This window comes from Periplaneta americana, chromosome 7 (assembly GCF_040183065.1).
Source record: "Periplaneta americana isolate PAMFEO1 chromosome 7, P.americana_PAMFEO1_priV1, whole genome shotgun sequence".
In the NCBI taxonomy this organism is placed as follows: Eukaryota; Metazoa; Arthropoda; class Insecta; order Blattodea; family Blattidae; genus Periplaneta; species Periplaneta americana.
The window spans coordinates 60,495,661-60,523,114 of record NC_091123.1 but is presented as its reverse complement, the minus strand read 5'-3'; the positions used below and the strand labels follow the sequence as shown (position 1 = coordinate 60,523,114).

The 27,454-nt window shown below is 34.7% G+C and overlaps 1 protein-coding gene across 1 annotated transcript in view; it reads left to right on the top strand.

Moving 5' to 3' along the window:
- Window positions 1-26,421, top strand: part of LOC138703154 (breast cancer type 1 susceptibility protein homolog) — a 37,725-nt gene extending 11,304 nt beyond the window's left edge. The window contains exons 3-8 of the mRNA XM_069830808.1: window positions 1,950-7,093; window positions 10,651-10,832; window positions 16,034-16,748; window positions 19,904-20,038; window positions 21,607-21,724; window positions 23,068-26,421. Of these exons, the coding sequence (XP_069686909.1) occupies window positions 1,950-7,093; window positions 10,651-10,832; window positions 16,034-16,748; window positions 19,904-20,038; window positions 21,607-21,724; window positions 23,068-23,258 (6,485 nt within the window). The 3' untranslated portion in view covers window positions 23,259-26,421. The remainder of the gene's footprint in view (window positions 1-1,949; window positions 7,094-10,650; window positions 10,833-16,033; window positions 16,749-19,903; window positions 20,039-21,606; window positions 21,725-23,067) is intronic.
- The last annotated feature ends 1,033 nt before the right edge of the window (window positions 26,422-27,454 follow it).

Below are 27,454 nucleotides of genomic sequence, written 5' to 3'. Positions count from 1 at the left end.
GACATCTCATTAATGTCAGGGAATCTAGGAGGCCAAACAATTCTTCTAATCCAATATACTTCGAACATCCTGTCCAGAACATCTCTCACATCTAAAGCCTAATGTGATGGTACACCATCTTGCTGAAAAAGGATAGTCGGTTGATGGTTAGCCAATTATGTTATCAGATACAGGTTCAGCATGTCAAGATAATTTTAAGCATATGCAATTTGCTGAGGGTGTTCTTGCATGTTTGGATAAACAATGTGACATTTTCAGATGAATCTACTTTTCATGTGTGCAGTAAAATCAATAAACATAACATACGCACCTGGGGGCTCAACCAGTCCACATATTGTAAGTGAGGCAGTATGTGACAGTTCCAAAAATGTCTGGTTCTGTTAGTTGTTTGGATACATTATAAGGCCTTTGTTTTTTTTTCTGAAGTAACAGTTAATGGTTCATCATTTCTTTTTGTGGGGTTATGTCAAAGGTAAAGTGTACAGAACTCCAGTGATTAATCATAATGATTTGAAGTCCACAATCAGAAATCAATCTTCTTAATGTATCCAGCTGTTTGCTGACAACATAAAGTCCATTATAACCCACTGTAGTCTATTCAGTTTTTGTTTTTCATGAGAAATGAGGGGTATTTTGACGGTGTTCATTATAGATGCCTGTTGCTAGTAGCCAGAGTTGGGGTGTAGTCAATATATACTGCAGGGCTGTCTTCTGCAACTGGTACTGATGATTTTAATTTACTTCTTTTGTTGTTTATGGATGGACAGTATAGAAGAATGTGTTTCAGATCTTCATCATGATTATTGCACCACAGACAAGTAGGATTATCAGAAATGTGAAATCGGTGTAGGTACAATTGAGTGACAATGTGACTTGTTCTGGCTCCTGTTAAAAATGTTTGAACATGTCTGGGCAAGTTTTTGTACATTTCGAGGTCATTTGGTTTCTTTTGTACAGAGACTGTAAAATTTTTCCTTTGTCAGAAGAGAGCCAATTGTTGATCCATAGGTTTACAAAATGAGACTGTACTGAAGCAAAAGCACTGGATAGAGATATCACTTGAAGAGGTCTTGGTTGCAACTATGTTGCCTGTTTTGCAATATTATCGACTTTCTCATTTCCAGGTATACCACAATGACTAGATATCCATTGAAATGTTATTTCCTTTTGGAGTTTTTTCAGTTTACTTAGTTTCTGAATTGGAATAATTCTGTGTGCGTATAGGTTTGGTACATATTTAATTATATTAAATATAGCCCCTTTGGGGTCGGTAAGTATGCAAATAGATTTTTCAGAAATTTGAGTAACACACTGAAGAGCAGCATCAATAGCTAGGAATTCAGTGTCAAGACTGGAGGAGGATGAACATGATATGAAATAACTTTCATGATATTTTGGAATAAAATACCCTGCTGCTGATGTCCCATTATTAGGATTTAGAGATCCATCTATATAAATTTGAAGGCGATCCTTATATGTGCTGCAGAGTAGTTCCATGGCATCTAACTTAAGAATGTCTGGAGGATCATTTTTGAAATGATTTCGTGGAATTAGAAATCAGAAAGTCATTGCCACATTTGATGGGGATATGCTACGGTGGTTATGGGTGGAGTGTACAAGAGTAGATCAAGGGCACACATGTTGAAGTGGACTAACGCATAGAAAAAGTTTTATGAATTGGTGAATCACATGGGATGCAGTGTATTTCTCTATGTCAATTACAAGTAGTGTTGTATGGATTCAAAGTTGTAAAGAACCTTTGGGGACATGGTGTAGGTACTTTACTGTGACTGTACATAATCAGCTGTTCTGCTCACCACATTTACATTATGTTAAATGATTATTTCACAGTTAGTATGTAAATTTATAATGAGATAGATGTGATTTACATGGCACTGTTTATTTAATTTAGTATGGTGTTTATAGTTTCATTCTTTTCCTAATTTTAGTTGCATCGCACATGAAGTTGCCTTCATCAACACGTGAAGCATACCAGGCTTCACCAAAGTTCCAAAAAAAGAAGGAAGAAGTTTTTAGTATTCCACTTAAAACCTCACCCTTGAAAACTTCGGTCCCTGCAGAAAAAACGTCCAAAGAAGAATGGCTAAAACGTTATGATAAACAGTATACAGGGAAACGTCATTGTGAAGATGATGATGTTGAACTTCTTTCTATCAGTCAGATGGAACCAACTGTCTCAATTTTCATGCCACCACCAAACAGAAAACTTTTAGAGATCAAGAGTAAAGTAGACATGGCAAAAGTGCCTCCTGTGGAGAAAGTTCAGGAGTGGCTACATAAGAATGATGAAGAGTTTGATAATACACCAGAATCACAAGAGCCGAAGACAATGACAGTAACTGCTGATGTGCACAAAAATCTTGATGATGAAGAGCTTATTTCTGTTTCACAGTCAAAAAATCAGTGCTACGTCGTGCCAACTAAAGTAAATATGGATGCTGTGATACCTTCCTCCGAAGACTCAGAAAATGTGCCCATCAAGAATAAGATATTTACTTCGAAAGGCACTGGTCAGAATAGCACAAAAGAGGAGGACAAAATAGACAGTGTTCCAAGTACAAAGAAGACCGAAGAAGATCCTTACGAATTTATCAGCAGTCAAAAATTAGAAAAACCACCAAAGAAGAAAAGGAAGAAGGAAAAAGATAAGGTCCCAGTCAAGAAAGCAAACGTCAAAGGTCAGAGAACGTATAGGCCTGCCTTTAAGAAGGAAAATAAAAAGAAAACCATTGAAAAATATCTAGTGTCAAATTCAGATTCAAGAAAAAGCCCTATTAATTCTGATATTACCTTCACATGTCCTGTTGATATAAATGATACCTTTGATAATCTTGTAGCTAATACAAAGAAACCTGAACCTGTGAAAACACTGGAAATCATCTTGGATGAGGAGAGTGAAGATAACGAGTTATTACTGTTTAGGACGCCATTAGAAGGTCCCATAATCTACTACAAACCTGATGAAAGTACAACAGAATCCATGAGTGATGTCGACTTTTCTTCTGGTAGTGACGAGGAGTGGAATGAAAAGAAAGAGAGTGCTGGAAGAAAGAAAGGTAAAAATGTCAGGAGTGGCAGCCTACCTGCCAGAAAGAATAGCGAAGTAAATAAAGAACAGGAAATGAGATCGAAGTCCAGTGGACCTTGTACAAGGAGATCGAGAAACATAAAGGAGTCTAAGGATGAAGAATGGGATTCCCTTTTCAATAAGGATAAACATAAGATGAAGATTGTACAGTCTGTGAAGCAGGCACCTCTGAGTCCTTCCAAGAAAGTAAATGTTAATACACTTAATAATGTCAATTTAAAAAATTCTAGGAAAGACAGTGTTGTTCCTAAAGATGTCAGTAATAAATTAGTGGAAAAAGTGGTCAACTTAACTGACAAGGTCCATGCAGGAAAAGAGAATCTTGTTGGTAAAATACCTGAAAAGCTTGGCGAAGCAAACAAATCTACATCAGAGAACAACGCAATTTTGGACATGACACTTTGTTCACGTTCTCCGGGCTGGTCTCGTGTTTCACAATCCAAAAAAGAATTTGAAAAATTTAAAAAACCTGTTCTTAAAGCATTAAATGTAAGTGGAGGGGAAGCATGTACATTTAAAAAGCATGGCACTTCAGTGAGTGAAAATCAAATACCAAACACTACAGATGATCTTGTGTCACCAGTTCCTACAATTGATGATGCAGATAGTATGGTTAGTGTTCCAGTGGTGGCGTTTAATAGCCCTGAAGCCTTGAAGAGGGCAAAAATGATGTCAGAGATAGTACAGAATCTAGCAAGTCAAATTGAACCAGATACTTCTGCTGTATGCATACAAAAGGAAATGACTACAGAATCTGTGAAACCCCAGTGTTTGGGAAATGCGGCTCTGCAGAAATTTTCAAGTATGAATACCTCATTTTCCAGTGAATTTACAAATGCTGGAGATAGCCCAAAAACCTGCAAAAGAAGGGACCAAATTAATACTATTGTATCATCTTTAGAGGATAATGAGGGAACAGAAGATGTTTGTAATAACAAAAGAGATGACAATGTAAATGATTTTAGAAAGTCAGATTTAGAAAGAGATGTTTCAAACATTGAAAAAGATAATGTGATGAATCCAGTAATTAATAATATGCGTGAAGGAAGAGTATTGATGATTCAGGAAACCAATAGCACCATGACTTCTGAACAACCCATAGAAATGATGGAAACCGATCAACATAATCCAAGAAAAGAAGGAAACATAGCCAGTGAATTCAGGGACAATGAACCAGTACAGTGTCGAACAGATATGTGCGCTGTCAAGGAATACAATAATAACATCGAACCTGAAGGACCAAATGCTCTGACAGTAATGAATGATAGGACTGATGGAACTACTGGAGTATTGCCAAGAAATAATCATAATGCAAAGGAGATTTTGGTAGTAACGGATTCTAGAATTGGTAGTAAGGAAAAATTAATACCAGGAACTGATTCTTTAACATCATCTGATATAATAGGTAATTCAGAAAATACTCCACATTTTAAAAAAAATTTTACAACTACGAAAAAAACTATAGATATTCATCAACAGACCACATGTGTGTCAAAGAATGATGCTGAACCAAAAGTAGCAACTGATACATTGAATTATAGGACTGATGAAACTACTAGAATATTGCAAAATAATAATCAAGATGCTGAGGAGAATTTGGTAGTAATAGATTCTAGGATTGCTAGTAAGGAAAAGCAAATACCAGGAACTGATTCTTTAACATCATCTGATATAATAGGTAATTCAGAAAATACTCCACATTTTAACAAAACTTTTACAACTAAGAAAAGGACTACAGATATTCATCAACAAACCACATGTGTGACAAAGAATGATGCTGAAACAAAAGTAGCAACTGATACATTGAATGATAAGACTAATGAAACTACTAGAATATTGCAAAATAATAATCAAGATGCTAAGGAGAATTTGGTAGTAATAGATTCTAGGATTGCTAGTAAGGAAAAGCCAATACCAGGAACTGATTCTTTAACATCATCTGATATAATAGGTAATTCAGAAAATACTCCACATTTTAACAAAACTTTTACAACTAAGAAAAGGACTACAGATATTCATCAACAGACTAGATGTATGTCAAAGAATGATGCTAAAATTGAGGCAAAAGTAGAAACTGATATAGTGATGTCTGATGTGTTGCGTAATTCATTGAATACACCTGATATTGAAGAGGGTTTGAGTAAGAAATCTTGTACTCTTGACACACATGCAAATAATCTAGAGACTTTGGGTGTTCCTCCAAAGGATACAGTTGAAGGAGAAATGCAGTTGAATGAAACGAGTTCCATTAATCTTAGCAGTCATTCTAAAACAGTCCATGTTCCTTTCATAAAATATGGGTATTTCAGACCTTTAAAAAGAAGCGTAAAATTTATGTTTCTGGGACCCTTGGCACCACAGAAAGCAGATACATCACATGATACATTTCAAACAAATGACATAATTCATACTTTCAATGCACGAATAGATACATCAAGAGAATCACCATCACATACAATTGGAATACAGACAAGTCCCAAGTTACTTAATCCTTTAAGTCATATTTCAAGTGTAACTGATGCCAAAATTCAGACAACTCCTACAGCAAATCCACAATTTGTACAGTTTGTCACTCCAAAGTTCAGTGCTGAAGATACACAAGAAAATACAGAGACTTTCGTTCCTGATAGTTGTGACAGCATGTATGCATTCCCAACTGCTATTCCACTACCCAGAAGTTCATTAAAATCACACAAATACAACAAAGAAGAAGAATGTTTAATGAGTCCCATATGTGAAATGATGGAGCCACTTCATGAAGATAAGTTACCAGACAGTGACAATGTTTATTTGAATGAGCCTATGGTGTTGAATGGTTGTGCAAATAGTAAAGAAACTGATTACAATTATCATGGAGTACCATATTCTCAGTTTAGCACAGCAACAACTATAAAAAATCCGTATTTGGTTTCTTCTGGGAACTCGCCAGAATTTTCTTCAAATTCAGGAACAGTGTCTGGGCTGAGTGTTTCTCTATTGACAGAATCAGATACTCGTAAGAAAAATGATAATGTCCACAACCAGACTGATGGCCTAAAGAACCAATCAGTGGAAGCAACTTCCGCAAACATCAAACTGGGGACAATAGAACAAAATGAAATTGATGAATCAACACAAGAGGAAATTGATGAATCAACACAAGAGAAAATTTCAGAACAGGATGCAAAAGATTTACATTCCGAATCAATACAAAATAAGGAAGATGATAGTAGTGATTCTTTTACAGAGAAAACAAGCCGCAGGTCAAGCAAAGTAAGTCGACAGTTGAAGTTTTCACCCCGTTTTGTTCCAAAGTTGTCAGATCCGGCTTTAGACATTAATATGGATGATGATGCGATAGATAAAAAAGAATTATGTCGAAATTCACTGAAAAGAAGTCGAACAGAAAGTATCTCAGATTCTGCGACATCAGACAATGACTCAAAGAATATAGCAAGCTCAGAGGAAAGAGAAATGAAGAAACCATGTCACATATCACTTAAGGAAGAGCTACAGCAAAATAAAGAACATGAAATCAGTCAGAAAGTTGTGAACAATGAAGAAGAAGATGAAGAATCTCTCGCAGTAGAAACAGAAGTAATAAATCTATTAACTCCACCAGAAGATTCAACTGAAATTAATCAGGAACAAAAATGGTTAGGTGAGGAGGTTCCTGATTCAGAAGAATTAATGGCACGTGTGATGGCGAACATTGATGCTGATCTCGCAGCGACAAGAGAACGCAGAAAGAGAGAGGAACAAGAAAAAAGAGAGTGCATGGTAATTGAAGAAGATGAAAGGAGAGAATCTCCTACACTTTTCACACCACCATCTGTGTTTCCTGAGTCTGAAGAACAAAACAACAAAATGACTTGTGAATTAGTTGAGAGTGAAACAGAAGTGGTGACTGGAAAAGGCAGTATGAAGGAGGATCTTTTAGGAAACACAACAACTGTGGCATCAGGCACTGAGATTCTGGATACACAACAAAAGGAAGAGATGCAGGTTAGTGACATAGTGTAATGCAAGCTTTTCTTTATTTATTTTTCATGGTTTTTATCTTTACACTAACTACAAGTATTTCCATGTAGATCCAAATCAGTTGTATAGAGACTCTAAAGTTAAGTGAAACCATATTATTTAATACGAATATTTATTTTCAGTCAATGACTTTACTATTAATATATGTAAGGTGCAAGTCCTTACATTACATGATTTAATATTGTATGAACGTTTTTGTCGGTTTCATACCAACATCATCAGATACAACATTCTATATAGCAATATCATCACTAACAGGTACATATGTCTCTACAAACCAAAATACAATATATATTAATAAGCATACAATATGATAAAAACATGATAAAAACCAACATCATTAGGATATAAATGTGTCTTTCTTGTGTGACTACACCCTATTATCAAATGATTAAAACACACGTGTGATTACAATACTTATACCAATATGTTTGCAGGTCTTCACTGATAAAATAATAAAAAATAAAATGAAATCTGTACACTATATTGTGTGAAGAGATGCATTACAGTAATTGAACTATGTTAACTGATTTTATTATTTATTATTTTATCTTTGAAAAATATTGGAGTGCAAGAGGTCAAATGATTTTATTGTCAAATGCCTGGCATTAGAAAACAACAACATTACATGATTTAATATTGTATGTAATGTAAGGACTTGCACCTTACATATATTAATAGTAAAGTCATTGACTGAAAATAAATATTCGTATTATATATCATAGACTTTTCTGAAAATTAATCAAAATGAATTGCAAAACATTATATTATTGTCAAGGTAGGGATAATATAAGACTTAACACGTATAATTGTATTTTGGATGTTAATAAGCAGAAGTTTCCAACACCAGGTTACACATTTTTACATTAAGTATCACAACAGAGCATGATCAGCCTCTATTATTTTGGTCAATGCCATTTGCTGTCGAAGAATCTGCCTCAACTCCTACCAATAATAAATACATAAAGGGACCTAAATTGGGTTATCTTTGAGATACATCTGCACTTGAATTTGGGAAATGTATTTGGACATTAAAAATGATATTGAGAATTTTGCTTATGATATGAATTATTGAGGGAATGTTGTAAGGATCTTTTATAAATCACTCAATGTGACATGGGATCCTTCAGCTATATTTTACTTTTGGAGGAAGCTGTAGTATGGGTTTTTTCTGATGAAAAATAAGATCCATTGCCTTTAATTGGGTTTGGATGTGCATGGTAGTCACTAGAACAATCAAGGACGATATAATATAAACTATATCATCTTAGTCATTCCGTGCCATAGCGTCATGGTCTAAGGCATCATGTCTGGATTCATGTTATAGAATGCGCGCTGGTTCAGGATTTTCTCATGAAATTTCGGTCACTGTGCCTACCCAGATGAATTTGGAGAACTACAATAGGTAGTGAAATTGGTTTCGAAAACCACCTATAATGGCTGAGGGGGGATCATTGTGCTGACCACACAATATCCTTGTACTGGTTAGATGATTGTTCATTTCTGCACAGACATGTGGGCATGAGGCCGGCAATAATTGTCCGGTTGGTCTTGGCCTTTCCTGGGCCGTCACGTCATGGATTATTATTATTATTATTATTATTATTATTATTATTATTATTATTATTATTATTATTACTCGTATAGTCAGAATAATTTGGATTAGGCCTAACTCACAAGTAAAAAGTTCAGAAGGAAGAGTATGCTAGATTTTAGGGATTGGAAGTATATGCATTACAGTAAAATCCCTTGTAATTGGCACCCAAATAACCAGCATTACCAAAACAATGGCACTTTTGGCTGGATTAGTATTATTAATAATAATATTACTCTTATAGTCAGAATAATTTGTATTAACTCTCAAGTAAAAAGTTCAGGAGGAAGAGTATGCTAGATTTTAGGGATTGAAAGTATATGTGTTACAGTAAAATCCCTCGTAACTGGCACCCAAATAACCGGCAATACCAAAACAATGGCACTTTTAGCTGGATTATTATTATTATTATTATTATTATTATTACTCATATAGTCTGAATAATTTGTATTAACTCACAAGTAAAAAGTTCAGGAGGAAGAGTATGCTAAATTTTAGGGATTGAAAGTGTATGCATTATAGTAAAAATCCCTCGTAACCGGCACCCAAATAACCAGCAATACCAAAACAATGGCACTTTTGGCTGAATTATTATTATTAATAATAATATTACTCATATAGTCAGAATAATTTGTATTAACTCACAAGTAAAAAGTTCAGGAGGAAGACTATGCTAAATTTTAGGGATTGGAAGTATATGCATTACAGTAAAATCCCTCTTAACCGGCACCCAAATAACCAGCAATACCAAAACAATGGCACTTTTGGCTGGATTTATTATTATTAATAATAATATTACTCGTATAGTCAGAATAATTTGTATTAACTCACAAGTAAAAAGTTCAGGAGGAAGACTATGCTAGATTTGAAGTATATGCATTACAGTAAAATCCCTCTTAACCGGCGCCCAAATAACCAGCAATACCAAAACAATGGCACTTTTGGCTGGGCTAAAAAGAAAATGTTTAAATCTGCCACATTGCCACAGACTGAGCCTTCAGTTTTTACCACATTAGGAAGTTTGCGCGAACTTTCGTTTTCAATCAATATTCAAACCTAAAATTAGTGTATTATTTATGTTGTGTGATGTGTTTTAATAAGGAACATCCACACAGTTTTTATGTTTATTCAGTTATGACCAAATGATAGAGAAAAGGCTTCACATGGCTGCGGTTTCAAAATTTTGCACCATGAAATACAAACTTTTTTTTTATATGTGCCAGTATTTATTCAATTAGCCAGCAAAATCTCATTCAGAACTAGCCTGGTCCCGTTGTTGCTGGTTAAGTGGGATTCTTTTAATCACGTCCCCACATGTGTCTGATCTCAGATAGTTGTGGTGTGGAAAGCAATGCATATTATGTGGTCAATGACAGAAACCTTTAAAGAAGACGCTGGCCTTCTGTGCCCAAGGTTGCGGGTTCGATCCCAGGCCAGGTCGATGGCATTTAAGTGTGCTTAAATGCGACAGGCTCATGTCAGTAGATTTACTGGCATGTAAAAGAACTCCTGCGTGACAAAATTCTGGCACATCCGGCGACGCTGATATAACCTCTGCAGTTGCGAGCGTCATTAAATAAAACATAACATTTTAAAGAAGACAAAACAAATTTAAGTGCAGCGTGTCTTGATAACCGCTCTAACGGTAACTTGCACATGCAAGGTGACTCTTGCATCCTTCAGTATTATTAAAGACTACAAGATTTGAATTTCATTACATTGTAAACCATGCTTTCTCAACTGTAATGTATATCACACATACCCAAATATAGTGGATGTCATTTTATCATATCAGACGTGTAGGTGGGTTAGATTAAATATTATGAAGAAGCAATACTATTTTATACTGCATATACTTCCTTTCCCTATAGATTATGCAACTTTGAACCTTTGTCAACATATATAATAGTATGAATTGCATTTATAGGTAGTTATCAATAAGCTGGAGAATGAGATAAGTGAACACAGAACAGAGCTGGACGAAGTAATGGAATGTGAATATGGAGATGACAGCAAACATAAAGCATCACACAGAGATAGTGAAAATGAATCAGAAGATGATGACTTTGTGGAGCCAACACCTCAGAAGGACGTTTCAAACAAAACTTGGTTAGTACAAGTTGTCTTGTTTTTATTTGTTCATATGTAGTGTATAGATATAGCCAACATTCTTGACGTGTGAGATTTATTATTGAAAGCTTGGCAGTGAGTTACTTACTGTTGAGTCACATGGGTGATATTTACAGATCTCTTATTTGATTCTAGAAGAACAATTCCAAAATTTTTTGTTGTTAAGTGGAGAAATAAATACAAAATAGGAAAAGAACTGCAAGGTAAAATAGTTGTCACAATTATGAAATATTCTGTGGCAGTTTTCAGAAACCATTTGTATGGAATTATATCTATAATAAACAACAATGAATTGTATATCAGTATATATTATTATTGTTCTTCATTGAATTTTATTATTATTTTGTTTGGAAAGTGCTAATGTACAAGGCATGGCGTAATTTTATAATCTGTTTTACGTATTATAGGAAATTTATGTTATTATGGAACATTTCATGGATATTATATTGTATAATCTGTATATATTTTTGTTATTCTGTGTATAATTTGCAAACTCTTATATGAATCAGATTGTCAAATAATTAATAATAATAATAATAATAATAATAATAATAATAATAATAATAATAATAATGCATGGATAGCACAGTCACTACCAAATAGGCCTATGACAGTTTTCAATACTTCATTAGTCTATGTACAATTTTTTTTTTACTATTTTAGATGAATCACACACACTTGAATAAAAAGTTAATCACCCCCTAACTTTTTCACTCCTAACATGCCTTCAGTTTGTATCTACTCCCTCCTCTCTGTTACCTCATCATTGCTATCATGACTGTTTTCAGCGCCATTATTTTGAATGATTCTTTTTGTGGTCTTTCGACAATTCTGTTCTTTTCATAATAATGTTGCTGATTTTCTTCAGTGTAGCAATACGCTTTATCCCTTTCTACTTGATTAATTTCTTCAAACCTTTGGCAACACAATAGTTCTACATCTTTCATTTTGAATGTTGTGTTCCTGCTCCCAACCCACTTATATTTGTTATAAATAGGGCCAGAGTTTATGTGCACAAAGAAAGTCTAAAATATGCATAATAAAACAAGAAATGTGCGAAAAATGCAAACTCAATTTTTTTGTAGGGTTTACCATCTTTATAGAAAACAAAATGTGTATATGTGTTTTTTATTTGACATTAAGATTCAATATACAGTACAGCATTGATTATCCGAAACAATTTTCGGATAACCGATCATTTATGAAAACAAATTGTAACGGTGTCATAGGAGCAGTACGAAACAAGAACACTGATATTAAACAAAACTGTACATACAGTATATATTTTGTATCACACATCTTACAAATAACACAGAGAACTGACTAGCCTAGTTTGATTAGGAAAAGAAGTAGTTTTTTTTTTTGCTTCAGAGCTGAGATTTTTTTTTTTTTTTTTTTTTTGGGGGGGGGGGGCTGCTAAATCTTGCAAACAGTGCTAGCGAAACTTCTACATGGTGCACGCTAATTTGAATTTGCTGACTCGAACTCTTTCGGTTAACCGATATTCGGATAATCAATGCTCTACTGTATACACTATATTTCTTTGTTTACTTTTTTTTTGTTTGCAAAACACAATCAACAACTTTTCAAGGTTTTCTGTTATTATACTTTGTTACCTACAAGGATATTTTTTAATGTTGAAAATGATCGTTCAACATTACTTGAGGTTAGTGAAGAAAATTTTAATGTATAAATTGTGAGTTTGTAAGATCTGTGCTGAAGCAAGCCACACTTTCTTGGCACAAAACCTTCTTTACTTCGAGCACAGTGCTGTAACCAGAATGTCTAGTTTTATCTTAACATCCTCATCAGTGGGCCCTTGTGCGTGGGAATTGTGTTCTGTTAGGGATCCTACTATTTTCGCTAATTTTTTTAGAAGGCATCACGAACAAATGCATTCACACAAACCTCACATAAAATACAACAAAATCACACACTTGACACTCGGACTGCTGGTGCATCAACTGAAAATAGGTGAAACAGAGAAAAGGTGGATAAGTAGGGATATTTGAGAATACTTCTTGTTGTGCAGTAGTTCATTGGAACGAAAGCAGGGGTAGTAGTTTTGGTTTTTCCATAGCTACTCTTCATTTACGAGACATTTCCAGCCAGTCAAAAAATATGTGCTGACAACCAAACAATTCAGAATCTTATTTTTTATAAAATATGCAAATTTGAGGGTTTATGCAACAAAATCCTGAAAATAAGCTACAATACGAGGGGGGGGGCCAAAAATAACTGGATTTTTTTTTTCCTTCTCACTCTACATTCACAGTACTTTAGTCCCCTTCAAAGTATTGTCCATGTGCATTAATGCACTTATTCCAACGCTTTTGCCACTGCTGAAAACAGTGCTGGAACTCTTGAGGCAGGATACTGTTCAAAGCCATTAGTGTGTTTTCTTTGACGTCATCCACATCACTGAATCGCTATCCTTTCAGACATTTCTTCAAACAAATCAACATTGTTTTCATATTGGATCGCACTTGACATGCTTTCTTGGGTCGTGATGAATTTGGAGTTTTCCACTGGCTCGATGCTTGCTTTGATTCTGAATCTTATTCATAGCACCAAGACTCATCCCCAGTCACAATTCTTTTAAGAAAATTTGGATCGTTCTGCACTTCGCTCTTCAAGTAGCGGCAAACTCTCACGCGGTTTTCTCTTTGGTCGTCTGTGAGAAAGCGAGGAACAAATTTTGCAAACACCCGTCTCATGTGCAAATCTTCGGTTAAAATTTGCTGGACTGTGCTCCATGACAGGTTCATTTGCTCAGAAACTTCGTCAATGGCCTTTCGACGATCTTCATCAATTGCACGTTTGATTTTCGCAATATTTTCGTCATTTCTTCCTGTCGATGGACGTCTGGGGCGTGGCATGTCTTCAGTTGACATGTTGCCAGATTTGAAACAGGAAAACCACTAGTAGACCTGTGATTTCCCCAAAGCATCATCATTAAAGGCTTGCCGAAGCATCCCAACGGTCTCGGCTGCAGTTTTCCCTGACAGAAAACAAAATTTCACACACACTCTTTGTTCCTTGTGGTCGGCCATCTCACTAATCAGCAAACGGTTGAAACAGGAATGTAAACAACACCACCACAAACAAACCACTTAACTCAGACTGACGCCAGCTCACTAACGGTCATGGGAGACCCCAAACTAACATCACCTAACAGCACAACTCGTAACTACAAAGCATACGCGCGCAACAGTTCGGTTCTTGTTACTTTTGGGTCCACCCTCGTATATGCACATAGTCTATTATATGCAGGAATGCATGAAGTATGCAAAAATAATGAAGTGTTTAGTTGCAAAATCAGATACATCACTGAAACATAATTTTTCAGTATGAAGGAAAAATGTTTGCCAGGAACCAAAGATTTGCAACTAATACTATTCTTTCATCATACAAATCCATCTGATGTATCTGGCTTTGGAGCATAACAGTGATATAGCAGTTGAAGAATCATATGAAGATATGAAATATATTAACTTCGCACATTCGTCATCACAGATGTTAATATGTATAAAAATGTTTTTGCATGACTTTCAATTGGACAGTAAAAATATGTTGTTGTTTTCTAATGCCAGGCATTTGACAATAAAGCCATTTGACCTCTTGCACTCCAATATTTTGCAAAGATATTATCATGACCAGCCACTGAAGCACAGATTTTGAGGTGTTCCAAATCCATTTCTTGATTTGAGTTGCACAATGGGCAGTTAGGGGATTGATATATTCCAATTCTATGCAGGTGTTTGGCCAAACAATCATGGCCTGTTGCCAATCTAAATGCAGCTACAGACGATTTTCGTGGTAAATCGGGAATTAACTGTGGATTTTGATGCAGAGAGTTCCATTTTTTCCCTTGGGATTGTGTTATCAAATTTTGTTTGTTTAAGTCTAAGGATGTAGATTTAATAAATCTTTTCACAGAGTAATACGTAGATTTAGTAACAGGTCTGTAAGTAGCAGTGCTGCCCTTCTTTGCTAAAGCATCCGCATTCTCATTTCCCAGGATTCCACAATGAGATGTATCCATTGAAATACAATTCTTTTATTGAGTGATATTAATTGAGAGAGCATTTTATTTATTTCTGCTGTTTGAGATGAAGGTGCGTGTGTAGAGACTATTGATAGAATAGCTGCTTTGGAGTCTGACAATATTACTGCATTCTTAAATTTATTGATGTGGCATAGAAGATTCCTGAGACTTTCACTTATTGCAATGATTTCACCATCAAAGCTTGTTGTTCCATATCCAAGAGATCTATAAAGTGAGAAGAGACAGCACGTAACACCTGCACCGGCACCTTGTTCTCTGGAGATCAAGGATCCGTCGGTGTATAAATGAAGCCACTTTTGTGGAGGGTACCTAATATTAATTGTCTCTAAAGACAATTGTTTCAGTATTTCAGTATTTCTTCTGTTAAATTTAGATTATATTCTATATTTAATAGAGTTAAAGGATTTGGTTTAATTTGTAAGTTTTCTTTTAAATTCGGGATATTAATTCGAAATTTTCTCGGGCTTCCAGCCAGGTCATGAGTTGGTGATCCACTGACGTTTCAAGGATGTTCATCTTCCTCATCTTCAGGATTAAATGATATGATCATTTAACCCTGAAGATGAGGAAGATGAACATCCTCGAAACGTCAGTGGATCACCAACTCATGACCTGGCTGGAAGCCCGAGAAAATTTCGAATTATCACGTCGCCAGGAAAGCTTCAGCAGTTATTTCGGGATATTAATTTTCTGTTTTAATTCTTGAACAATGGATATGAAACTTTTTTGAGTTTTCAATCTACAGAGAGGACTGTATGAATTCGAATTGTTTCCTGGTAATCTGATAAGTTTTTCATATTGAATCAGTGCTTTTTCTTCTATTGTCATTTTGATGCTGTTAATATTAGTGAGGAATCTCATAGAACCTATTGGAGTTGTTTTGATTCCACCAGTAATGAGTCTGAGAGCTTGGTTTTGAACATATTCTATGTGGTTTATGAAAGGTGAAGTAATTAAAATTTCTCCGCAGTATGTCAGCACTGGCTGTATAAACATTTTGTATGTAGTGTTCAAAGTATTCCTAGAGCATCCCCATTTCTTTCCTTCCAGTAAAAATATACATTTGTATTCGAATCCTGTATAAAACTATAAATCAAACTTTGTATTACAGGGATAGCAAGAAAAAAGAAGAGGACAAGGAATGTGCTTATTTTCAACATGTAGGCCAAGAATATACTGCAGTTACACAAACGAGAGAACAAAGACCAACATCGATTAAAACTGATACTAACAATGCACTGCCAGGCACAAGTCCACTGGTAAAGGATTCTACAGAGCAGCAAAGTAAAAAAACTGATACTCCCAAACTTAATAGCGCAGTGGAGTCAGTTGTAACACCATCATCACATTCCAAGCAGTTCGTCCTTCGACTTCCTCAAACTACACCCTCAACACCAGTAAACAGGGACCAGGGTGTTGTAACACCACGTGCAATAGCTAAACCAATCGAAAAGCCAAATAGTAATGCACTTAAACCTATGCTATCTAAGGATAAACTGACCTGTGCAGACATTTCACCTTTAACTAGAGTGTCAGCAGGACAAGTTGGAACTACTCCTATAAATAAGCCTTCAACAAAGCTATGCTTTGTTTGTAGTGGATTGCCTGCAGCATTAATTGCCCGAGTCAAGGCATTGTCAAGAATGATGGGAGCTGAATTTTCAAACAAATTTGAACCACATACAACACATCTTGTTGTGAAGGCTTCTGATGATATGATGGCGGATAAAACATTAAAATATCTTTCTGCTGTCGCCAAGGGAATATGGGTTGTCTCATTTGCTTGGGTCAATGCTTGTCTTCAAGCCAGGAAGCTTTTGCCAGAGGTGAGTTGTAACTGAATAATGTTGGTGTTAACTGGAGCTTGGTTAGAAAATAGAAATGGAATATGTAGAGTGTCAATGATGTCGATTTTGAAATTTTGGTAGATGGTAGATATCGTAATTCTAAACAAAAAGTCTTAATAAAATATGTTAGAATGTCAGTAGTTTCCCCACAATTGAGAGTCAAATATTTTCAGAAAAGATAGTAGTTTAAATTAGAATAAGACCAAAAAAAAAAATTGAATTCATGTTTAGAAAAACAAACGAATAATCTATTGGCTGATAGCATTAAATAGCTTCATATTGCTGTGGAGGTATTGGAGTAGAGTGGCCTGTTAATTATTTAATATTGTATTTATTTCTAAGTTAACCTATTTAATATTTATTTATTTTTGATTAATTCAGAGCTCATTTAGTTATTAAAGTTATTATTATTTAGTAATTTGATTGCAATTTTAAACTATTGATATCAGTTCTTCTTTAAAATAATTAGAATGTTGTATCTGCTTTAGAGTGCAGTTTAAAAGAAAACAAATGATTAATAATAAGAAACAATCTGAAGAATTCTAAATTTTATTACTTGTTCTGAAAGCTTTTCTTTTTTTTAACTTGAGAATTTTTCGAAAAGTTCTGTTAGACTTTTTTGTTCAGGAATACCATCCCTATCAGAAAAATTTTCGATATTAACATTTAAATCCTGTATAGTGAAACCCCTATTTATCGTTTTTAAAAAGGGTTGGGGGGGGGGGAACATATAAGCGAGAAAAGAACATTTGTGGGGAAACTTAAAAATGTATAAAACATAATGAAACAAAATTGATATCAAAGAAATTGCCCCATAAAACATTGTATGTAGAAACTGTTATTGTGGTACACCTATTTCCTTTTGCACTTCGTTTTCCGAAGGATGCACTTTGATTAGAACACTCACATTAACAAAGCACAGGAGCTCTATCTCTCCGCATCTTGTATACAGACATCTTTACCATTTGCTTCCTCAGTGTATAAACATAAAAGGAAAGCAATGTTATGCCCAAAATATAATTTTTTTAATTTTCACAGAAATCCATGTTTTCAGCATTCCTGGTACAAAAAAGTGTTTGTCGATTCATCCGTCAATCTGTGTACAGTACTTTCTTTCCAGTTATTGGGTAGTTTTTTTTGTATTTAGTAATTTACAGGATAATTTACCCGGGATTGATGCACATGAAATATATTAATTTTTTATTTAAAAATCAACGATTTTCTATCTGAAAAAAAAAATAGCAATATGTTTCAATTTTTTTTTTTATTTTCACTTGAGATGGGAAGTCAGAGCAAGAGAAATGTTGAAAAAGAATGGAAATTACTTTTAAAAGTTGATCCTGCTCAAAATCTTTACTGGTTTCCAAGTTACAGTGAGTTAAACGTTTTCACTTGGTGCAAGATGAAGACTCAACCTTTTGTCTGACAAAAGAGAGAAAATGCTGGAATAATAATTAAAAAATTCGTAAACTCTAAATGTCTTATTGTCGTGTGTGGCTATGAAAAACAACCTTTTGTCTCTCTTTTATCACTACTTGCTTTACTCAACGACATGGTGTAACAAATATTTCTTCACATGAACGAGAAATGACCTGCTTCTTGTGCAACATTTAAATATGGAGGAAGAATCCTGAGTGTGTTTGTTTTCTATGTTTTTATAACTACTTGAGTGATGTAGCCATACTAAACAATAGTGCTCTTGCTCCAGAATGAGTCAAGTTCGAACACTGCACTGTAATCTGTATCATTATATTAATTGTACAGAAGGAACAGTTTGACCTAAAATTAGGTTTTTTGTTTTTTCGGGCATACGTAGAAATTAGTGCTGTTGATCGATCAAAATATTTAATCGATTAATCTATAATTAATGCTGTATATATTATATCGTTATATTACAAAACAACTATTTTAATTACTTACTAACATATTTATTATGAGGCTTATAATTTATTGTGTCAATTTCTCTGGGAAGACTCGCCTAGTTAATATTGCTTCATTCATGATTTTTAAACATGTGAGTGCATTCACATACTCCGAATTAAGTGCCGCTGTACGTTTAGTAACAATGTTTCCTGCATCACTAAACACGAAAAAACTTTTTTTTCTGTCAAGCACTTCTCCACGATCATTCAATTTAAATCCAAACGTTTCATCGAGTTTACCTCTTAAATTCTCATATGACGTAATGGAGTTTACACTTTTCACAAACTCAGTACAGAAACTGCAACTGTAAAACTACAGTGGTCGAAACAGAAGACTGGACCCTATTGTAATTGAATTACCAGATTTTAAAAAGAGATGAAGGTAGTTACGCTCTCACTTGCACACAATGTAGACATGGCTATTTTATAAGGGAGAGGGAGACGAATCCCAGAAAAGTATGTATTTCATATGCTAGGAAGTTGAGCTGACAATAAGGTGGAAGTTTTCGTGGAAAACCATAAAACTTAATAAGAGCTTCACATTGTGTTTCAACTTTCAATAAAGGTAGACTAGGTCACTGTCCTCATATTTCCATCTCTTTCTAAGTGTTTGTGCAAATATTTTCCCTACCTAACTGTTTTACAATTAGAAAATAACAGTACTCTTGTGCTTTTAAGCAAGCAATTTTCGAGAAAGAAATATTGTCGGAATTTTTAGTATGAGTTTGTATTAACAAAATAATAATTAATATCAACTACAACAGATTAATTTTAATCGACTCGATTATTCGATTAAATATTTTTGATCGATTAATCTTACAACAGAAATTGATCGATTAAATCCCACAACACTAGTAGAAATTCATTCTCTTTATACCTGGTAAGCTATTGAATTTCAGAATTAAATAAAATGTCCTACTGATACCTTGATAGCAATCCTCCTTAACTGGGCAACGCTGCACTCCGCTGATTCGTGGGAACGTGAAGCTGTTGGAGGTCTTATGCAGGACATTTGCTGCAAAGAATAGTCAGCGATGTATGCAATGATGGGGAGGGTGGGGGGGAAGGAACTGGTCACCCTACCCCATTATCTCCTTGCCTTATGATTGATGCCACTTATGAGGTTCCAATTAATCTTCAGACTGCTAACCAAACATACATGCATAATTCGGATCTTTGATTTTGAAAATATCTTGATTTATTTACTTCCAGGATGAATATGAAATGCTTGATACTTCTGGAGAAGAAGGTCCACATAAATCACGGATATCATCTAGTCCACTTTTGACAAATTTTCAGTTTTGTTGTATTGAGCCTTTCTCTGATTTAACAAAGGATCAACTTGAGGTAAGAATTGGTACATTGATACTATTTTATAAATAATGCAAAGGAAACTAACAATTAATTTTTGCAAATATAGTTACGTGATAAATAGGGATACCCGATTTTTGCAAATGATTTTTTTCACGAATTTTTGCTAATTGAATCAGAGAATTAAAATTTTTATAGGTATGAACGAGATTTGTTCTATAGAGACTTTTTACGATTGTGATTTGTCTCGAATTTTGTTTTAACAGATTTTTGCGAATCTGGAAATTTTTTGTGTTGAAGGAATATTGCTGAATCATTCATTCATCAGTCACGAAATTCCATTATTTTATTATCTTCTACGATGAAACATTAAAAATAAGTAGGAAAATGGGTTTGTCTTTCATATTTAACATTAAAAAAAATCCATGACATCATTTCTAAAATAATCACTTCAACCATTAAAGGCTCTGTGGCAATCCTGAAAAACCATTTATACCGAATATTATAATTTCCCCCCCCCTTTTTTGTTCGTTAGTTTGTAATAAATATATGTATAAGTTATATTATTCCTAAAATGCATGTTCTATGTTCACGTAAATATGTGGAAAGCATGGCTGCTCAGCTGAGAAAACTGAAAATCTGTGTGTCACATATACGCAATGCTTGGGTTCATTACTAACACAATAAGAAGAAATGTGCGAAAGAATATGCCCAAAAAATTATGATTATGCAGTATATATGAGAAAATTCTGGAATGATGAGAATATACAAAGAAAATCTGCCCCGACACTTTATATGGTGTGAAATCAAGCTCCAACCAACAACAATAATCACGCAAGTGAAGTGGATAGGCATTGGATATACACACACATTCCTAATAGCACTGCAGTCACCTCCCAACATTATTTTGTGGTATCTAAAATTGTGAAAATTCGAGCTCATCTATGGGTAGGTTTGAGATTCACAGCCCACATATCTGTCTTGATAGTAATCCAGTTAATAACTAGACACATATGCCAAGAAGGAAGTCAACAATGAAAAAAGTAACAGAGAACTAATGCATTATAAATATCATCTTTCCAGGAGTTTAACATTATACACAGCTAGTAACTGTGGGAATTCTTGGAGTCTAACACATATCTGAGTGAGTCTTCATGATATGACAGTCAGTGGAAAAGTTTTGACATTACAAATTTATAACTATAGAAAAAACCAAAAATTGGTATTATTGTATCTGCATGTGGGTGCACATCTTTTGTTGAAATTCTTTTGATTTCCTTATGAGTGAGAATATGATTATATCACTAGTCTAAATTCTGGGTCTGTTATGACTTTGTGTGACAGAATACTGTTAATTTTGGTGGGACATATATTTGTGTGCTTCTTTTAGAATTTTGTATAGTGATGATTATAATATATATAAATCCCACAAGAGTAGCTGCCATTCAGTAAGGATTGCCAAAAGACACAGCATACCAAACAAATGAAAATAAACATTTGTGTTATGATTATTATTTTCAAATGGAAGCTACTCTTGGAAAAATACGTTTATTCAATAATTATTCTGTTTCCTCTTATTTAACTCATTACATTTTTGGTTGTAGGGAATATTACAAGAATGTGGAGCATCAGTAGTAAGTAGTCCTGACAAGTTTTCGTCCAAAGGAAAACACTGTATGATTGTTATTCAGATTAATGCAGAAAGGATGGAAGAGTGTAAAGGTGAGTTTATTTTGTGTCATTGGACAAAATATGTTGTTGTTTTCTAATGCCAGTTATTTGACCTCTTGCACTCCAATATTTTTCAAAGATATTATCATGATCAGCCACTGAAGCACAGATTTTGTGATGTTCCGAATCCATTTCTTGGTTTGAGTTGCACAATGGGCAGTTAGGGGACTGATATATTCCAATTCTATGCAGGTGTTTGGCCATTCATGGCCTGTTGCCAAACTAAATGCAGCTACAGACGATTTTCGTGGTAAATCGGGAATTAACTGTGGATTATGATGCAGAGACAAAATATACAGTAAAACCCCGATTTGACATTTCTGTTTTTAAGGAATAATCTGTTAAGTCCCAGTCAAATTACCATAAGAATACTGTACTGTGAGGTTGCAATGAACCTCTGGGTTCCTTAAAAGCCATAAGTAAGACCTAATTAAATAATTATAATGTTTGGTATATAGGTTGCAAGGGACAGTGAAGTGCATTCCATAACCTTTCCTATCCAAAACCCAACCTCAACCTGCTCGTGGTGCAACCTGCTTTTACAGATGAGGCTCTGGGGACCGAGTATTGGCGGTATAACCACACCATCAGAAATAGAGGAAATGCTATTTCATCTCTTACGCTGGCCTGCCACGGCATAGAAATGTTCCACAAGTGGTGCTTGTGAGAAAGGTCGGTGGACTCTAAAACTCCTCCCGGCCAGGTCCGATGGACCCATTAACCAACGACAGGTGTGGCCCTCCAGTCATACTGGGGGTTTACGTGAGTGGGTAATGTAACCACCATTACAAACAAAAAATTGGTGTCCACTTAAAAAACGGTTACACTTATGCTAATTAACTGAAGATCATCTCATAACCTGTGAAGTTCTACCTGATGGATCCACCACAGAGAAATATTGGAGAGCAAGAACACTAATGGCTTCGTTGCCAAAGCCCGGCATTAGATAACAACAACAACAACAACAACAACATGTTTGGTATATAACACACAGTACTAGTTATTTTAGCTTTTTCTTCCCATTTTATGTAAACCCTCTATTAAGGAAAATCCCTATTTAAGGGGGAGGGGAGTAAATCCCTCAGAGATTCGTTAAAAAGAGGTTCTACCATATGCATATGCATGCTTTTTTTTTATTTTGCGCCTAGCATTGGTATCAGACTGCCGATTGTGATCTTTTGATCTTAAGAATACAATGGCAAAATGGACTGTATTCCTGTCCAATCCTAACCTCTTCTCTGTGAAGAATTATTAGAGTTATACATTATACTTACTTATACATTATATGGCTTATAAACTAAATATTTTACATTTATTTTATAATCTTGTTTCAGAATGGTGGGAGCGCTATGGAGTACTTCCAATCGGACATGAATGGGTGTTTGAATGTATTGGCAGGTACAGAATAATGCCTATTTGGTCATTTCTTATGTGTCCTGTTAGTGAAGAGGCTATACGATCACTTGGATTGCCTGAAGATGTTCTTGCTAGTGATGATGAAACAGAAGTGGAATCAGAAGCATGAAGTAAAGGAACAGGAAATAGATTATAAGCAGCATTTCATCAAGAAATCCAACGTGTCTAAAAGAGCATTGTATGTATTCTAATTCAGAATGTGATATAAAAACAGGCGATTATTAAATTGTGATTACACAAATACGTTTCATAAGCAGATTACATTGAAAATGATGAAAAGTAGATACTCTGCCGTTTATGTCTTCTAGATGATCTCTCTGCCACTCTACAGACATGCCTCACATCTCCCTTACAGTGAATGTACAGCAATAATTTTGTCGCGAATTCTCATCTTGAGTTTAATCTTCCATAGATGATGACCGTAAACTTTCCTTAGATCCACAGAAAAATTACATTCCTATAAACCTGAAGTTCTTACTGGCCAGGACAGCTGCCATAGGACATTTAGGAATTTCATATGTGCCACACCATCTTTCACTTGATGAAAGAGGTAAATCCTAACTATACTCGTATTTCTAGTTGATGTCACAGTTCTTCGGTCATTGTCCTTAAAAAGAAAAACTGATCTATGTCAACAGATAACTGCACACAAAACAGTAACTTTAGTCTACTGTTGGAATTCATAGGCATTTTATGGAGACCCAGTAATAACAACTGTTAACAAAGTCATTCAGTTGACAATGCTTTTACTCTGACTTACTGAGATGATCAATGAACATTCCATCAACTGTTAAAAACTCTCAATTTTTCCACAAAAATTCCTGCCAAGCTGTAGCTAATGTGGTTTCACTTTGTGCAAAATTTGCATCATGTAAAGACAAAAATTCAATATTAGTTTACACATATTTTCAAAATAAAAACTTACTGCCTGAGACTCCTGGTAAAAGCAGCTTTAGCTCTATGAATGCTTTTAGATACATGGGGACAACCTGTGTCCTTTCATTGGATTTTCAGTCAAACCAATTTCTTCAAAATGCTGAACTCATGTTTTAATGAGGTGACAAGATGGTGATCATTTTATGCATTTAGCGACCTGTAATTATATTTCTATTTATTTACCAGAGCTTCCTCAAATTAGAGGCCGCCATTAGACAAAGCATACAAAATAAGAACAAATAGATGATGAAAGATAACAGAGTAAGAAAAAAGATAAATAAGTACACAAGCAAACAAACAATGGCAGTTTACAGAATAAAAAAGGTTACAAACAAGTAAAGAAGCAATGAAAGCTAATAAGAAAAAGAAAAATGACAATGGTGCGTCAGTTTTTTCAGTACACTGAATTAGAGTCCATAGATGGTTCCACAAGAGTTTGACTGACTCTCTAATTATGAGGAGGGCCAGTTCATTTAGAAAAGATTTGTGCAGTCCAAGGGTCTTACAGAATTGAAAGAGAAGTTAGGTATCATTCCTCTTGCTCCAAACTTCAATCCCGTGACACTAATATTGTGAAGTTGGTATTTATCTTTATAATACGGGATGGTTGGAATGTAGATTGCTCGTTTCTCCTCGTGTACGTCTGCAGGCTGTCCTTTATATGTTTCAAACCTGATGGTAGGGTCAGTTATATCCTGAGACAGGGATTCGCTAATGGCGATTATGTCAAATCCGTCTGTTACTGCCATTGTCGGCAGTTCCGTGGACTTCTTCATAGATGGTGTATTTTAGTTTTCTAAGGGCATCGACCAATTTAGTTCTAATTGTATGGTGCCTATGTATATGCAACGTTTCGCCATAAGGACAGGCTCCCAGGATATGTCCAAGGGTTTCTATCTCACTGAGATATCGCTTGCAGTGGTTGTCCTGAGACCTACCAGGTATGGCTCTTACAGCACCTACATTGGCAGTCATCTTGATAGCCTCCTTCCATTCACCGTTTGTCATTCCATCGGGCTTAGTTATCCATTTGTTAGAGGGAATGAATTCACTGTATTATTATTCTTTCATAGTAGAAGCGTGCCGTTCATCAGTTCACTGCTCCATGACTAGTAAATGGCGAGAGTTTGGTAAGAGGATGCGAATATCACTTTACCTACACCTATAATATACAGAAAAACTGGTTATTTAAAAATCGCCTGTTTTCCTGCCACATCTGTATATTAATCTATGGTCCTACAATTTGAAGTTTAGGCCTCCAGCATTATATTAAGATGAAAAGTGCAAGCATAGACATCACATTTTAAAATACAATTGCGAGCTTTTTAAGTATTTTCACTTCAAATAATTTCTTCACTTTATTATTCAAAACATATTCCCCTAAATGGAAAATAATTATGTAGGTATTGTAATTTTGATGTCTGTATAATCTAGGAGCAAACCTACAAACAAAGTACAAAATAAGAGGGGAGCCTGTAAGGTTATAGATTATTACTATGGATAGAAACCCATTTACTCTAGTTTGCTTTGTAAACAAGCCGTCCTGTGTTATTATGTCCATTATGAAAAACTTTAATAAAAATTGAACACCTTTAGTTTTATATCTTTATTTTCAAGGAAAAGAAACGAACTTTTAAGTTGTTGCTGTATAGATAATCATGTTAATGTATGGAATGTAAACAGAGAGTTTAAGTGTAACTGACTTTGAGTTACGTGTGTGTGTGTGTAAATATTGTACATACTCATACTATTACTGTTAGACAGTAAGGAAAAGATACATTTTAAATTGGTTTGTAATATTTTGCAGTATTCATATACTTATTATTTTTATATTGACACATAATTATATTCCTAATCTTTACATAAGTGTATAGTATGCACAAATAAATGACTCACAAAACTACATTTAGATTCACTGTCTCAATGTCCTATTTCATTTCAGTAATTGTTCTATCTTGGTTCTCGGAGATATTTTCATTTTCGTACTGAGCTATGAAGTTTTGTAAAATATACCCATTCTAAATGGATGAAATTCACATTTATGAATCCAGATAAAAAGCAAATTTTGTTTGTGATGGTATTATGTGATATAGCATTTTCTTAAATGTATCACACATACAATGGTGTAAATAAATATTTTCTTTACAATTTTTTCTTCTAAAGCATGTAGATGATTTTTTTTTTATCGGAATACATTGTTTCCATCCCATCATAGCACTATAAGAAACAGGAGAATAGTACGTTTTCTTGGTGGTCTAATGGTTACCATGTTTGTAATTATTGAGCCTGAGATATCTGGCTAAAGGCAATAAAAAATCCTTAGAATGGGTTTTTTTTTTCATTACAGGCCCATCTGCATTAAGCTCCAGACGCATGGCAGCTCTTGGCTTACTGTGCTTACCTGAGTTATTTATTAATACACTCTCATTAACCCGGTATTCTTAATTAAGGAATACTGTCCTATTAATGGAGCTTTGTCAAGATCCTCTGGTACTAAACTAAATTACACAAAGCTATGTCTTTTGTAAAGGCTCGTCTCCGCTATTAAACATTTAACAATAATATAACATGTTGAATTTAACATGTATATGGACATTTCAAGTCTCAATTGACTTAACATGTTGACTGAGTATGTTGAAGTTAACACTTTTAACATGTTGGCGTGTTTTCCAGCAGCAATGGAAAACATGTCAAGTCAATTCATTTGCTCGTGCAGCATCGGTACAGTTCGGCAAAGTTCATACAGTTTCCATAGCAACAACTAACTTCCCATTTTGTGGCGCGTATCTTGATCATTTTTATACTGTCATTGGTCCTTGGTATTGGCTGTAAGTTGTTCGAAGTAATGGAGTGGACGAAAGAAAATACGTTAGAATAAAATTAATGCACTGATGGAAAGGCCTTGTTTCTGGAATGTCTGCAAAAGAAAACAGAGACAAAACAAAGAAGGCCGACTGTTTTGAACTGGAATTATTATTTAACTGTTCTTGAGAATACAATAGAGAGTTTTCGCACTCTCGTTGTAAGCTAAACGTTAATGCTATGTTGACATCAGTAGTCAGTAATGGTCGTATTTGGTGATGTCTGTTAACGTTCGTAAAACTTTGGAAAGAATAATTATTCGATATTACCTGCTCCTTTAACATCTATCATGTCATAATCAATCGCGGTGTAATTTTTTTAACTGAGATGAAATGGCTGCTCTTAAATTGTGCCTTTCTTTGATGTAACAGTAAGTATTTTTGCAGCACTATATTAAAATCGTGTTCTAACATTCTCAGCAAGTTTTTGAATCCAAATCGATCTTCAACTTTAAGCTCGTTTAGAATGTCTTCTGCATAGTGTCTTTTACTAAGATACTGTCGCACC